We start from the raw sequence: 16,389 nt of genomic DNA, 5'->3' as shown, positions 1-16,389 counted from the left end.
CCCTGCCCTCACTCCAGAAACATTTTTGAGGGAGAAGCCCATTCCACAATCATTCCACTTTTCTGGAGCTGCATGTCTGGAAGTGCCTGGCCCTGGAGCATTCCCGTGGTGGCAGGAGCCCAGCTGGAACCTCTGTGGGAAGGGGAAGCCTCTGATCTGTCAGGTTTTACCAACTTAAGACAGGTCCCGGACACTTTCAGAGATCCAGGGTCTCCCCACCCTCACAGGGAAGAATTTTTCCTACTATCCAAACACTCTGCTTCTTGCTTTTCTCTGTGTGCTGCCCACTGAGGAGACCCTGAGGTGCTGTACCCTCATCCTTGGAGTGAGAACAACCATCCCAAAGGGGAAAAGCTCTGTTAGCCAGAGTATCCTGCAGCCAGAGGCCACTCCCAATGTCCTGTCAGACATCCCCATTCCCCTGGGGCTGCTGCCTCCACCCCACAAATGTTCAGCTATAAATAAAGGAGGGGTTAAAGTGGGTTGCAATAAACAGTGAACAGACAGAGCTGCAGTAATAAAAGAAGGGACTTACAGAGCATGGTCATGGCTAGACAGGAGCTGGTCTGCTGCAGAAGAGCAGGAGGAGCTTGGAGACAGAGGAACAGCCACTTTTAGTGCAGGAAGGAGCAAGGACAGACACAGTGAGGGAGTTAAGGGGGGGAAAAAGGAAAAAACACAGCTCTGGTTAATTGGGAAACAGCCCCACATCAAACACTGAGCAGTCAATGGCATCAGAGTCAGAGCCACAGTCCCAAACCTCCCACTAAAAGGAGCCTGATTTTCACTCAGAACCATCTGAGCCGTCAGCTGGAGTCCTTTTTTCCATAAAACATTTTGGGAATCATTCTGCTTTTCAAGAGAATCCTTCTCGTATCTCGCCACAGGGTTTTAAGCAGGAATTGTTTGCTGAACCTGTTTTCCAAAACCTCTTCAGTATTGCTCTGGGTATTGCCTTCCTCCCAATCATTCCATGAGTACCAACCACCCCTTTGGGCTGAGGATCCTTTCTGGAGGAATCCACATCTGTCTCTTAAACCAAAATCCAGGGAGTTGTAACTTGGCCACCTGATTTGTCCCCATGACTTTAGCAGTCATGCTCACTGCTAAAAAAAATCTGATTTATGGAGGCAACGCAGAGCTGCTGGAAACCCCTGGCTGATTATCCTGCAGTCTTTTGACAGCTCCAACCTGCTGGAAATGTTGGGTTGGGTTTTTAAGTACAGATGGGAGAGCAATAGCTGAGCTCCCTGGCTTAGTCTGCAGTGCAGGAGGACAGCAGTTACCTCTTAATCTTTACCAAACATGGAACTATGCCTGGCTGCAAGGATGAGCTTCAAAATCCCCCTCTGTGGGCTGCTGGTTTCTCAGCAACCCCCTGAAGTTTAACAGGGAATTCCAGGGGTTCCTAAAACACTGAACAGCTGTAACCCCTCCCTCATCCTTCACATTTCTCCTGAGCCAACAGGAGCCTGAAACAGAGTACATGGAAAAGAAAATTCTCCTATAAAACAGCAGTCCTGGATTGGAAGAAATCAGATTTCGAGCATCTACAATTCCTCAGAGTTAAACAGCTTTCCTTATGCCATGAGAGGATAATGGAGAATTGTTCCTTATTAATTAATTAATTTCCTCTTAGCTGGGTGTGAAACAGGAGCTTGGAACCCTTGGAACCTGTGCCTGCAAACAGGAGTGCCCAGGAGGGAGGAGAGAAGGGCAGGGAACTCCAGCAGAGCCCAGCAGCCTGTGCTGCCCGGCTATAAATTATGGGACAAGAAGAATTCCAAGGTGAGCAGACAAAATTTTACAGCCAAATCTTCCCAGGCTAACACAGGTGAAGCCAAGCATAGGGAGAAAGAGGGTTTTAAGGAGATTAATTCAGCTTGCAGCTTATTTTAAAGGATTTTATGGGCTTGTTTTAAATTTATCAAGAACAAAGATCCTTTCAAAAACAGAAGAATTGGTTTGGCACTGGAGTGCATCATTCATTTCCCCGAGTTCTGGGAGCTGGTGTTTTATGGGGTTCTCTCACAGAACAGAACCATGGAATATCCCGAGTTCCCACAGGATCATCCAGACGCAGCAATCCCAGCCTGGGCATCCCAGCAGTGCTGCCCCTTCCCTGGGGAGCCTGGGTAGTGCCCAGCACCCTCTGAGGGAAGAGCCCTTCCCTGAAATCCATCCCAAATTCCCCTGGCACAGCTCCAGCCCTTCCCTGGGTGCTCTCCCTGGCACAGGAGCAGAGATCCTGCTTTTCTCACTCCCACAGAGACCGGGCAGGGCTGTGCCCAGCGAGGGATTTCCAGGGATGCCCAGGGGCTGCAGGAGGTGGATGGGACGCTCCTGCTGGATAAAACATTCCCCCCTTCCCCACTGGCAGCACTTGTGGAGCACAGCTCTTTGAAGATCTCCTGGCAGCACTTGTGGAAGTGTCACTCCTAATTGCTTTCCTGCCTGTGGAGCAGCTGCTTTGTGCAGTTCTTGTCTCAAATGTTAGATCCAAGTGTTATGAAGTGCTTTCAGCGCTAATAAATACTAACTCTGGTGCTATAAAAGCCTGTCACAAAAGCAGCAGAGGGCATGAATCTCCCTGAATGCATTAATGTGCCTTTAATATATCAGTGGAAACTGGGACTGCTCCTGTGCACTGACAGATCAATCAGTGAGATAGTTGCTCATAGATAACATTAATATGAGACATGAGCAGTTTCTTGATTTTTTTTTCTTTTGTACCTGAATTTGCCTGTTTGTCTCTGCTCTATTTCATGTGGCTTTGCAAAGAGACAAATCCATATTGTTTCCTTCAATTCTTAAATCAATCTCCACAATATATTGCTGTGCATTGCACTCAAACTCTTGTTTACGTGTTTTTCCAGAAGTGGCTTCACTTCAGTGGTGGAAAAAGCACTGCCAGGACTCAGAGCTTGGGAGGTTAAAGGAATTGTCAGGCTTCATTTTTGAGAGAGAAAAAGATTTCAGAGCAGGAAAACGCCCCTGTGTGGATGTCATATTGTTTGGGCTGTGACATCAGATCAAGGCAAAGTATAAAAAAAAATAGAAGGGTCTGCCCAGGAAGGTTTGGATCCCCATCCCTGGGGGTGTCCAAGGAATTCCTGGAGGTGGCACTCAGAGCTCTGGGCTGGGGACAAGTTAGGATTTGGCACAGCTCAATCCTGGAGGGCTTTTCCAGCCTCAGCGACTCCAGGATAACACAAACACTTCACAGATAAAGCAAAAAGCTCTTTAGTGCCACGTGCTCTGCAGTTCCTGAAGCGCTTTGATGGCTCAGTGGAATGACATAAATTAACAGCCTCATTAACAACCCTTCTGCCAAATCTTCGGGAATATCTCCGAAAGCCTGGCAGTGACAGTGTCAGACACAATCCACGCTCCAGGGACATGACTGACTTTGAAAGCACTGCCAAGGCAGGCTGAAGGAAGCAAGATGGGAATTCTGACTTCTCTGAGGGGAAACAGCAGCAGACAGAGGGAGGAATTCCAGAGGAACCTTGGAATTCCCATTCCCAGTACTGCAAGGAAAAGTCATCCAGCCAAGCTTATCCCAAGGATTCTGTGCAAAACTCATTTCAGACCTGTGCCTGGAATGTGTCTGTGCCTGGAATGTGTCTGTGCCTGGAATGTGCCTGTGCCTTCTGGAATCCGATTTAAGGGCAGCCCAGCAGAAGCCCAGGGTAGCAATCCCTGGGGAGTTCCCAAACTGCCTCCTAAATCTGGTTACCTGCATTTTAAAATGCTCTTTTCTGGAACGGTCTGTCGTGGCCACAGAACAGAAAGATTAATGCAGAAGGGAGGACTGGGAATCATCAGCTCATGCAGGAGCAGCCTTAATCAGCTGGACTTAATAGGGATGGAATACTTGCAGGGCAGGATATAATTCCCACATTTCCACAGCAAAAGTGCAGCTTTACTGGTGGCAAACCCAAACGCAGCCTGGCTCTGGATCAATTCCCAGGCCAGGTCACCTGTACAAGATTCACTGCGCAGCAGATGGTGGCAAGGATGGCCTTGGCTATGCCAAATAAACCAAACCAAACCAAAGCAAACCCTCAAAGTGTCAAAAATTGTGTTTTGAAACGGAATGTTGAAGGTGGAAAGATGTTCAGAGCTGCCCGAGGGCTGGGATCACAGGTGGGTGAGCACCACAGGCAATGGGAAGGACCCCAAAAATGGCAAATTGTTAAAAAGCAATCAAATCACAAGAGATGTGCTGAAAGTCCTTGTCACCTTCCTGGAAATACCAAATTTCTGGCCAATTTATCTCGGGAATAACAAGGTTTTCTCTCCCACACACACTCCAAAAGCCTTAAAAGCAATTTTAACTCAGCAACAGGGAAGCTTTTCCACATTGTGAGTTTACAATGGCGTGGTGCATACAGCATTTAAATAAATTCTCCTCCAGCAATCAGAAAGGAAGAGAATTATTGAAAAGGAGAACAAAGAAGGGAACCTAAAATTAAAATGCACTTACACAATTAGCTCTGAGTTGGAGATACTGCTGCCCCGAGGAAGAACAGAACAGGACAATAATTGCTGAGGTTTCTATAGAATTTCTAACCCTAAGGCACGTGGAGCTCTTTGCACACGCTCATTTGCATTGTCTGAGAACACTTTGCTGATAAACCAAATTAATCTCTGGGGAGGAGAGAACCAACCCAACAGATTCAAAGGTCAGTTGGAACAGAAGGCAAGTAGGTGGAGAGCAAATTTCTATCCAAAAGAGTGTTTATTCAGGTACCAAAATTAGTTTTAAACCCTGTTTTGAACTTTTGGAATGAGTGGAGAGGCTGACAAAGGACCGTGAGCTGGATTCAATATGAGCTGTGTTATGAGGGATGTCTGTGTTGTATCTCAATGAAGTTGTTTAAGTTGCACTCCGTTATTTAATTAATATTATTTCCTACTTAAGTGGGAAGTTTCCAGCAGGTCTGGGCTTTGCAGTGTGCCAGGAGGAGCTGTCAGGCATTCCAGCTGCAGGGAATGTGGGGCTGTGGCCAGCAGGGCTCTGCTCTGGGCCATGGATCCCAAATTCCAGATCCTGCCCCACCAAACACAACTGCCTCCATTACCCAAGGCACAAACCATGCAATTAAAAGCAGGCAATGATTTAATTTCATTTCAGTCATTGCAAACCTGCTAAGCCTCGGCTTCCCCACCAGACACAAATTGATGCAGAACTTCTGATCCTGAATCTTGTATTAGGCCAAATAACAGGAATGGCTTTAGATTCACTGTAGTCCCTTTTTCCAACATATTGAAAGAGATCTTTCAAAAATTGAAGGAAACTCTGGTATTTTAAAACTCGAATCCCCTCTCTCCTTTGTAGGAAATAAGTTAAATATCTTGCTTTCACTCAGCACAATCACAAGATGATTTTCTCTTATCAGAAGCCCTGTTCCCTCCTGTCAGGCAATTTTGGAGCTGGGACAAGGCTTCAGCAGTGTCCTGCTGTTTGGGGAGCAGGGTTTGGGGGAAGGAGGCTCCTCTGACACAGGTGAGAACTTGGGTTTTGTGGAACCTTCACATTCCCAGACCTGAGGGTTCCTCTGCTCTGGGATCCTACAGCAGATCCCAAATCTCCCCTGACTGAACCCAAATGTGTCTGAGGGAGCTCTGGGGGTCACAGGGAGTGTCACATCAAGGCTGGCACTGATGCCAAGCTGGAAAACCACACCGGGGAAGTTGGAACATAAATTTGGCTGTAAATATTAGCAAAGCTTCATTAAAAAATGAAGAAAGCTCCTCCAAGAACTGACAAAACTACTTTTTTTTTAGTTGTTATTGAGTGTAATCATCCCCTGTATTTTTAGAATCCCTTTCCAGGTTGGCAGCTAATGAAATTTAGGTGAAAACCAAATTACCTCTTGACTATTTAACAATATTAGAATTTCCAGGCAGCAATCAGATCCCCTCAGCTTGGGCTTGGTCTGGAGCCACTTCTGCTGGCACAGGGAGCTGATCCCTGAACTGAAACCTCTGGAGTGGAAAACACATCTTGAGCAACCTCTGGCTGCCCTGCCCTGGGCAAAACAAATTAAATATCACTGAAATCTCCATTTTTAATTGCTCGTCATTTGCTGTGTATCTCAAGCTTTTGCTCAGGAACTTCCAAAAAAAAAAAAAAAATTAGTGGGAACATGTTTTAGCAGCACCTCGGCAAAGGGGAAAAATCTTAACTCTTGGTGCCATAAAAAAAGGAACTGCTGGAGAAGGGACAGCACAGACCCCAAAGTTCTGCAGGTGCCACCAGCACAAAAATCCACACTTGCCTCCAAAATACCTCCGAGAATTCCCAAATTTCTGTGCAAATCCAGCGTCACACAGGGCAGAAAAAAAACCACCACAAACCATTCAAAAAAAATCCCAAACCATTGAAAAACCATCCCAAAAAATTCAAAGAACCACCACGAACCATTCAAAAAAACCATCCCAAATCCTTTAAAAACCATCCCAAATCCTTCAAAAACCATCCCAAACCATTCAATGAACCACCACAAACCATTCAAACACCCAAATCATTCTATGGTTCCAGGATTCTGTGATCACTCATTCTTTTGCTCCACAGCAGCTCTGACTTCTTTCCTACAACCAGCAGGGACTTATTTTTATTCCAATGGTTCTATGGAACTAAACCTCTAAAAACTGGAGCCCTGAGTTGCTGCACTCATGTTCCAGTGGCAGCAGGGAACCCTGGGGCTCACTGCAGTTCCAACCCCCAAGATGTTTGTTTCTGGCTTTTCCCACTTTGTTTCTTTTGAGAGAAAAATCAGGATGTGTTTTCCTTTGGAGAAATCCAATTGACATTTGGAGAAGACCTCTCAGTGCTGGAAAATGAGTGGTAAATAAAGCTCTCACTAAGCTTTCCCTGAAGAGACCAATGCAGCGCTCTGAGCATTTGTGAGAGGAAATGGGAACACACCAGAGTGACCTTCCTGACCCAGATGTTCCAGAGTTTGTCTGCTCTGGTCACTGCTCAGATATATTTCACCCAAAGTCATCTTCTTTGCTGTGGCAAAATTCCACAACTTGTTTTATCCAGGAATTCCAGCAATGCTGAGCTGGCTCCCCATCCACTTGTGCTGTACAAGAGTTCAGTGATTCATGGAGGCAGGAGTTTGTTGGTTTGTGTTCAATAAATATCTGCTCATGACGGAAGAAATGCAAACAATCTGTTGCAAGGGGAACACGGCATTTTTCGGATGGTTTTGGCTTTTCTCAGTCTGGTGTTGCACAGAACCCTGAATGCCCAGAAATCCTCATCTATTTACAGTTCATTGTTGTGCTAATTTTTGCCAGAGCTGAGTTCAACACAAGGTCTGTCCCTCTTGCCACTGCTCTCCCTGCCAGGGGACAAAAAGCAGCTGTAAAACCCCACTGGCACGACCTTCCCATCTGCAGAAACTTTTGGCCAGGAAGAAGCAACTTTGAGGTTGGAAAAGTGTCTGATGCCAGGGGAGCTCACACCCAACTTCTGCCTTCTCCCAACTCTCTCCTGGGCACCCCTCTGGAGAAACTGCACAGAGCTGTTCCCTACAAACCCGGGCTGCCCCAGCACCCTCGGGGTTGCTTCTGCCCCATCCCTTTCTAAGCATTTAGACCACCAGGATATTGCAAAACAAAAGCAATCCTGTACAAACTCCTCTTGCTGGTGGCTGCATTAGGATCTGTGCAGCCCTGGGCTGATGCCTGAAGTTTTAGTTTTTATATTTCCCAGACTCTGTGCTGCATTAGGATATAACTCTGAACTCCACACCAAGTGTTCCAAGTTCTGCTCACAGCTCAGTCACACAAAACAATCCTTTTCCAGCCCACAACCAAGGACACCGCTGCAGCTTCAGCCCCAGAAAGTGCAAAGAGCAGAGAATTGAGGAGAGAATCTGGGAGGGTGGGACTGCAGAGCCTGGAGCTGGGATGGGACAATGAACCCCAAGGTGGAAATGCACCAAAACTTATAAAAGTGTCAAAACTCCTTATCTATATAAAACACTTATAGAAGTGTGAGTGACTTGGGGTCCATCTTGGGCGTAGCCTCGAGCAGGCTCCTGCACTTCCCAAGGTGAATCCTTTGAAGACCACTTAATAAATCCCCACTTTATCCCTTAAATCCCTCTCCTGTGTTCCAGGTACCTCTCCAGACAGCGGCACCCACCTCAGCACGTGCGTGGAGCCGTTGATGGTGGTGGTGGAGCAGGGCACGCTCTGGCCCAGGATGGAAGGCCTTCGGTAGCGCTCGTCCCCACAGCACAGGATGATGAGGAAGGCACGTCTGAAAGCCTTGTTGAGGAAGGCGTAGAGGAAAGGGTTCAGCCCCGAGTTGATGTAGCCCAGCCACAGGAAGGCTGTCCACAGCTTGCCGGGCACCGTGTAGTTTATGAAGGGATCCACGATGTTGGTGACGAAGAATGGGGCCCAGCAGAGGCAGAAGCAGCCCATGATGATGCACAGGGTCTTGGCAGCTTTGGTCTCCGTTCTCATGCGGTGGGAGCTGTGCTGGTCAGGGGGGTTCTGCCGTGGCTCCTGGAGGTTCTGCCGTGGCTCCTGGAGGTGCTGACGTGGCTCCTGGAGGTGCTGCCTGGGCTCCTGGAGGTGCTGCCGTGGCTCCTGGAGGTTCTGCCGTGGCTCCTGGAGGTGCTGCCTGGGCTCCTGGAGGTGCTGCCTGGGCTCCTGGAGGTTCTGCCGTGGCTCCTGGAGGTTCTGCCGTGGCTCCTGGAGGTTCTGCCTGGGCTCCTGGAGGTGCTGCCTGGGCTCCTGGAGGTGCTGCCGTGGCTCCTGGAGGTTCTGCCGTGGCTCCTGGAGGTTCTGCCGTGGCTCCTGGAGGTGCTGCCTGGGCTCCTGGAGGTGCTGCCGTGGCTCCTGGAGGTGCTGCCTGGGCTCGGCCGGGTTCCCCGCGCGCTGCAGCAGCCGGATCTGCCGCGCGTGTGCCCGCGCTGTGACGTAGATGCGGTGGTAGGCCAGCACCATCAGCAGGAAGGGGATGTAAAAAGCCACCACGGAGCAGGTGATGGCGTAGGGTTTGTTCACCATGAAGATGCAGTAGGTGGAGTTGGAGGCTTTGTTGAATTGTCTTTGCTGGATCTGGGGCGCGGAGGGGAGGATAAGGTGAGGAAGGAGGGATAAAAGTGGGAATCAGAGAATGAGTTGTTTTGGGAGGGACCTTAAAGATGATCTCATGTCAGCCCCTGTCATGGGCAGGGACACCTTCCATTAGGCCAGGGTGCTCCAAGCCCCATCCAGCCATCCTTGGGCACATCCACAACCTCTCTGCGCCTCACCACCCTCACAGGGAAGTTTTTCCCAATATCCCATCTAAAACCCTGCCCTCTGCCATCCCCTTGGCCTGGCGCTCCAAGCTCTTCTTTATTCTGCCAAGAGAAGAATCCTGCTTCTTATTTAAATGAGAGCTGCAAAGGCCAAGGAGACCAAAGACTCCTGAGGTGTTTCAGGGGCCAGCTGGGGCTTGGCCTTTTTTTCCAAGGACTCCTGACTGAACTGAGAGTGAATGTTGGTAAAAATCCTCTCCCAGGCCACTGCTGTCCCTGTGTCAGCCCTTCCAGGACAGACCCACCTCAACCCCCCCCTTAAAGATCCCCTTCAGAAATTCAACAGCTCCCTCTACACCGAGACCAGGAAAATTCTCCTTTTTCCCTTTCCCTGAAAAACTGCTTTTTAAAGAACAGCCAGCACCCAATCCATTGGATTGTCCCTCCTTGGCTACTCACCAGATCGATGATGCCAATGCTATTCCAGCCTTGCATGATAGGGAGGAAAGAAATGAAGGTCGGGATTACCCAGCAGCCTCCCAGCATCACGGCGATGCGCAGCGGGGTCATCTTGTTCCTGTACACCAGGGGCTGGCAGCAGATGGCATAGTACCTGCAGGGCAAAAGAAAAATGGCACAGAAACAGTCAGAGGACACGTCCAAACCTTCTACAAATTAAATGGCAAAACCCTTTCTCCTGCTGTTTCTCCTGCCTTTCAAAACAGAGGGAAAATAAGAGTCCGTAGCCTGCTTCCACTGGGGCTCTCACACAGGAACTCGGGATATTTCCACAGTGGAAAAAACAGACTTTTCTGCTTTCCAGCCAGGAGAATGAAGCACAGCTAAATGCTGGGTATTCTGAGGTGGCAGGGCAAGGGAAAGATTCCAAATTCAGCCCCTGAGGATATCCCCACCCTCCAAGAAATTCCTTTCCCCTTTCCCTTTTCCCCTTTCCCTTTTCCCCTTTCCCCTTTCCCCTTTCCCCTTTCCCCTTTCCTTTCCTTTCCTTTCCTTTCCTTTCCTTTCCTTTCCTTTCCTTTCCTTTCCTTTCCTTTCCTTTCCTTTCCTTTCCTTTCCTTTCCTTTCCTTTCCTTTCCTTTCCTTTCCTTTCCTTTCCTTTCCTTTCCTTTCCTTTCCTTTCCTTTCCTTTCCTTCCCTTTCCCTTTCCCTTTCCCTTTCCCTTTCCCTTTCCCTTTCCCTTTCCCTTTCCCTTTCCCTTTCCCTTTCCCTTTCCCTTTCCCTTTCCCTTTCCCTTTCCCTTTCCCTTTCCCTTTCCCTTTCCTCTCCTGATTTCAGCACACTCTATAAAACTTTTTATGAGTTCAGCAGAACCATGAATTAGAGGAATTAAATTAGCAAGCACATGTGTGTGTATTAAGGAGCTGCTCTTCAAGATTTGAGTGGGAACCAAGAGCTTTGTCCTAAACAGGCACAAAAATATAAGAATTTCCATTTTTTCCTAAGACTTATTTTTTCAAGTCATGTGGAGTCAACTGAATTGCTTTATTTTGATAAAATCAGATGATATATTCCACACAGAGGCTTGAAATAATATCGAAGTGTCAAAAGAAAACATTTCTTAAAAGTCTCTTTGAAACAAGATTCAAAATGTCACAGGGGAAAAACGCTGAAACAGGCATTCAACTCCTGCAATTTGATAATTCCTCTGTTCTCCTCTGGTTTCCTGTGTGCATGAAAAATCAGCTTGTTCCTCTGGAAATCTGCACTTCCAAAAAAAAAAAAGAAAAAACAAAACAAAACAAAAAAGGATTTGCCAGGAGCTGCTCTTTTAGACCTGTGGGTGAAATGTTCTTCTCGTGGAGCTCCAACTCCCCTGGGGCTGATCCCTGTCAGAGGAAATTAATTTTGAATTTTGGGGATATTTACTGGGACAGAGGGAGCTTCCCTTGCCTTCAGAGCTGCTGCCCTGACTCTCAATATAAAGGATCTATATTAAAAAATATCTATTTAAGCTGTTTGAGATAAGAAACAATTAAAGTCACCCACTGAAAGTGCTGGACATCAAAGGCATCAAAGCCAAGTCCCGAGAGACTCGATTTCTTTGCAGAAAGGACAAAAGAAGAAATCCAATAAATTAAAGGATAAAACCAGCCAAGACAGCAGCTACCCTTTGACAAGTTGGATAAGCAAAGAGGAACAGAAAACCACTGTACACTGCTAATTAACTACAGCAGGAAAACAATTCTTGCCAGCAGTTTGAGTGATCACATTTCTCTGCTCCTCTCTGCTGCAGCTGAAAGAATTACACTGAATTGTTCCTGCTATTAGAGACCATTAGAGTAAAAATTATGCCTGTAAAAATGACACCTTAAGCTCCCATTTTTCTTCCCTCCCAGTGATTCAGCAGCAATTTTCCTCCACTTTCACGTCAAAAGATTTTCTTTTATTTAATTTTCTCTGGTGCTGCCACCAGAACTTCCGCCGTGCTCGGAGTCGAGCTGGGCTCCTCCCGTCACTGTTTTGGGTGACAAAGTGCCCTGAGCAGGTGTGGGTGACAATTGTGCGATGGGAAGGGAGGCAGAGGAGCACAGCACCCACTTTTCCAGAGCCCAGCAGGGTTTCCATGCCAGGAATCAGGGATCAGACAGCTGAGAGTGCCACCAGAAGGATTGGAGCTCACAGCTCTTGCAGGAGAGGATGATTTGATCCATGTGCTGGCCTGAGCATTTAAGCAGCTATTTGTTCACTGGGAGAAAATTAATTCTATCAGTGAGATTATCAATAGTTGTAGTCAGAGGCTGGAATAAAGACATGCTCTGTATTTGTGCTTCATTTCAAGGCAGAGCTGCTTTCCTGGGCTCACCAGGAATCTCTGTTACGTGCTGCTGTGGCAGTGTGATGGATGAACAGAAAATGCAATGCATACTCATGATTAATACCTTGTCCAGGCCCAATTAAATATTAATTCTTTCTATTATCAGTCAAGTTCCTTGGAAATGTTCTCTTCCCTGTTACCCACAGCAGAGCAGCTGATGTGAAACCTCCTCTCCTCTGCAATGACATTCTCCACTGAAGGGGAAACTCAGGAATCCCTTCCTGGAGCTGCAGCTCTTCCAATAAAGCAAAGGTTATTAAAATACTTCTCCTTTTCCTTATCAGCCATTTGCCACAGGAATGAACCAAGTGCTAACATTTGGTTATGGCTGAAAAGAAGAAATCCATCATTTCTCTGTCTTTATGGCTCTTCTGCAGAAATCACAGAATCCCAGGGAAGGGACTTGGGAAGGGACTTTAAAGATCATTTAAGTCCATCCCATCCATGGGCAGGGACACCTTCCACCATCCCAGGTGGCTCCAAGCCCTGTCCAGCCTGGCCTTGGACGCTTCCAGGGATCCACAGCCAGGAATTCCTTCCCAAATCCCACCCTGTGCCAATGTGGAGCCATTCCCTTATCCTGGCACTCTCTTCCCATCTTCCCTCAGGCACTGGAGGGTCCCAGTTAGGAACCAGGGCAGCTCCACAGCCTGGATGTGACTGACAGCAGCACAGTCCAGCTGTGGGTCATGGCAAGGCAAGGAATTATTTCTTTATCCAAACTCCTCCTCAAATCCCGTGGCTGTGGAAAAGCTGCCCTGGAGCTCTCAGCTCCTGCCTCAAGCAGGATGCTCTGAGCACACCCCTGCTCCTTCCTTGCCTCCTGGGCACTACAAAAATAGAATTACTGAGCTGCGGGAGATCATTCCTTGCCCTGGGAGAGAAATTAAAGCATCTCTCTGGTTTGCAGTGCGATTTGGAGCTGGGATTTGGCACCACCCTGCAAGGAGCTCTTCAGCTCTCCCAGACAGACAAATCCACCCCCACCCCTATTAACAGCCTGGCTCTGGGGGTGGCCCACACTTCAAAGCATTTGGTGTCATGTGCATATGTAAAATGATGTACATAGCATATGCTGGATCATCACTGGGGCCAGGATGAGACACAGAACACTCACTGAGCACTCACACTGAGTAACGTTGCACCCCCCTTAAATCATCTAGGAAAAAAAGAAGCCAAAAGACAGGAAAATTGGGGGGAAAAAAGAAGACAAAATGATGGAAAAACTGGAAAAAAAAAAGAAGCAAAAGCCAGGAAAATGGGAAAAAAAGAAGATAAAAGGATGGGAAAACTGAAAAATTAAGGAGACCAAAGGATGGGAAACCAGTGGGTGCTGCTAGCTCTCTCCCAAAGTCTGGGTGCAAGAGCCAAGCTCTCTGTCAGTGGGAAGTCACTGCCCTTCTCCTTGTCCCTCAGGGAATCCAGACTGGGACAGAGTCCCCAGCTGAGCCCTGACCAAGTGATGAACCTAAGGAGCCACAATTCCAATTTATTTGTGCCTGTGGGAAATTAATCCAACACTACTGTTGCTGATATCTCAGTGAAAACAGGTTCTGGCCTCTGTATAACCAGATTTTAACTTTTTTTTTTTTTTTTTTTTTTTTTTTTTGGAAAGAACAGCTCTTTCTATTTTCCTTTTCCCCACTGAGCAAATAAGCTTTGGGCTCTCATTGTGCCAAAGAAAACAAAGTTCTGCACCATTGGTCCAGAAAAAGAAAATGTCCTAAAATGATTATATCTAACAAAATTAAATTCTTATTAGAAAAACAATGGCCTGCTGGTGTTGAGATAATTACACTGAGAAAAATGCTAAAGAGAACAGTTAATTGGAGCTGGATAAATTTAGCAGGGAACACAAACAAATGTATGGTGCCAAATGGAGATGAGAGAGGGTTCCTCCATGGTCCCCGTGAGGCTGAGGTGTGTGGAGGGTTATTGGCAGCAAGGGTGGCAAAATAAATGAAATATTTCTGGAGGGTTTGCAAAGGCGAATAAAGGACAGAGCATCCCTCAGCCCGAGCTGTGGCCATCTGCTGCTCTGGGATTTTCCTCAATGCTCTGGGACCTGGATTCTGCAAAGCCTGGGATGGTTTTCAGGCTGGCAGGGACAGCTCCAGAGTTGTCACCTCTCACGCCTTGGGGACAGGCTCCAGCTGTCCTTGCTGCCTGTGCTGCCCCTCTGCTCTCCCCCCTGAGATCCAGGTGAAACAGGGAATTTACAGCCTGGGTAGAACTCCAGATTTTGGAATTTGGGGCATTTAATCAGTCTGTAACCATTAATCTCTGACAGCTATCCAAAAAGGTTTTAATCATTCTCCCAACTAACAACCTCCCCGTGGTCCTGCACAGCTGGGGATGTTGCACAGGGAACAGCAGCTCCCTGCCAGCCTGGGACAACACCCTGGGCACCCAACCATGGCCTGGGCATCCTTTGGGCACCAGCCACCCCTCGTGATGCCAGGAAAGGGGATGAGCATGGGGTGCTGGGCTGGAGCCCTGGGAGCAGGGACAGTGCTGCTGTCACAGGATGTCACCACGGGGCTTGGGAACCTTTCCAACATCACCTCTCCCACTGGGCTGTGCTAATTTGCTGCCTGAACGGTCCATTAATGGTAATTAATGTTTGCAAACAGCACAACGAGCAGCTGCAGGAGCTCTGCTCCGCTCCGACACTCTCGGGATGCATCTGGCAGGCTTTAGCCCTGGCTTAGCAGGGATTTTGGGCTGGGCCTGAATGTAGGATCAGTTTGGGATCAAAGAACACGCTGAGGGCTGGTTTGTGGTGTGAAAATGTCTGAAACACCCCAGCAAACAGAGCAGCCACAGGGAAACAGCCCTGGGGGGACCTTCCTGGGCTGGAGGGTGCAGGAAGCAGGAAAGGATGCTCCAGCTGCATAAGAGGTGCCAGATGTGCATCCAAACCCAAACCCAAACCCAAACCCAAACCCAAACCCAAACCCACAGACATTTTGGACCTGTTTGTCCCTCTGTTGTTTTCCCCACCCCCCTCCAAAAGACTTTGAGAAGTAATTGCATTGCAAATTGGACTGCAAATATTGGAGAAGAAAATTGCCTCTCCTGACAGGTTCGCTGTATTCGGAGACTCCATCAGAGCTTCTGGGTCTGTTTATCTGCAGTGCAATTCTTTTTTATTGCACTGGCACAAAGAATGGACATGCATGCATAAAACATGCAATAAATAAAAATTTCAAGGGTAAATCTCTCTAATATATTAGAATATCAAAGAATGGATGAAAAAGCATAAGGCAGTGGCAGCAAACTTGGCATTCAGTGAGCCCTGAGATACCTTTGCTACCTGGAAAATCCCTTTTCCAGCTGAGACTGGCAGAGGCTCTCAGCTCTGCAGTACTTTTCTCCCCGTGCCTGAGCAGTAAAATCAGTTTATTACGTGGTGATTTCTCCAGGTTTTCTCCAATGCTTTTGAGAATTCAAGCCTCAGTGCTTGTTTCCTTCTTTTCCAGAGGCAGCAGTGGAAATAGGTACAGGACATTATCAGATAAAAGTCTTTTCAAGTAACACTTTGTGAATATGTTGAAGGGAATGACTTTCCAAAAGGAGTCTTTAGGATTGGATTAACCACCCAGTTTTCTTAAAAAAAACAAAAACAAAAACAAACCCTTAAAACTCACACCTGAAATAAAATAAAACAGAAGGCAGGAAATAGATCACAGAAAAAATATCAACCAGAAGCAGCACAATCTCATAAATTCTGAATGGACACAAGAGCAAGGAGCTGAAAAACTGGAATTAAGCGCTGGGGAGGAAGCAGTGCTGCCCCTGCAGCCCAGGGAGGGATGGATGCTGGGCTGAGTCTTCCTTCCCTCCACGAAATCCTCTCATTCATCCACCTGCTCTGCCCTTTTGGGGTCACCCACCACCTCCTCCTCATCTATCCTGGTGTTCAGTCAGTCCTCACTGTGGAAAAAATCAACTAAAAGATGTCAGAGAAATTCAACTTTCTGCCAGGAACCTTTGACGCCAAGGACTGACACGGAGGGGATCCCTAAAGCATCAACTCCAAGCCAAGGCTGCGCCAGGATCTTGGGGACAGATGGGGACAGGCAGCAGGACAGGAGCTCTGGACATGGGGGCTTCTCCAGGAGGGCAGGAGAAAGGGGGAACCTCCTTTCTGTGCCCCCCACACGGGAGGTTCCTCATCCCCTGCTGCAGATCCGGGACTGAAATCCCATTTCCCCCTTCTCTCCACGAGCCTCTGTCTTTAATTAAGAGCCTGGAGAATCAAACCCCAACATT

General features: G+C 47.7%; 1 protein-coding gene across 1 annotated transcript in view; it reads right to left on the bottom strand.

Annotated features, from left to right (window-relative positions):
• Positions 1–16,389, bottom strand: part of HTR4 (5-hydroxytryptamine receptor 4) — a 68,322-nt gene that overhangs the window by 17,682 nt on the left and 34,251 nt on the right. The window contains exons 5-7 of the mRNA XM_062501986.1: positions 9,738–9,891; positions 8,786–9,093; positions 8,168–8,653 (exon numbers count right to left, since the gene is read on the bottom strand). Of these exons, the coding sequence (XP_062357970.1) occupies positions 8,168–8,653; positions 8,786–9,093; positions 9,738–9,891 (948 nt within the window). The remainder of the gene's footprint in view (positions 1–8,167; positions 8,654–8,785; positions 9,094–9,737; positions 9,892–16,389) is intronic.

The sequence above is a fragment of the Cinclus cinclus genome, chromosome 14, assembly GCF_963662255.1.
Source record: "Cinclus cinclus chromosome 14, bCinCin1.1, whole genome shotgun sequence".
NCBI classification, from domain to species: domain Eukaryota; kingdom Metazoa; phylum Chordata; class Aves; order Passeriformes; family Cinclidae; genus Cinclus; species Cinclus cinclus.
This window is presented reverse-complemented; position numbering and strand designations above follow the sequence as displayed.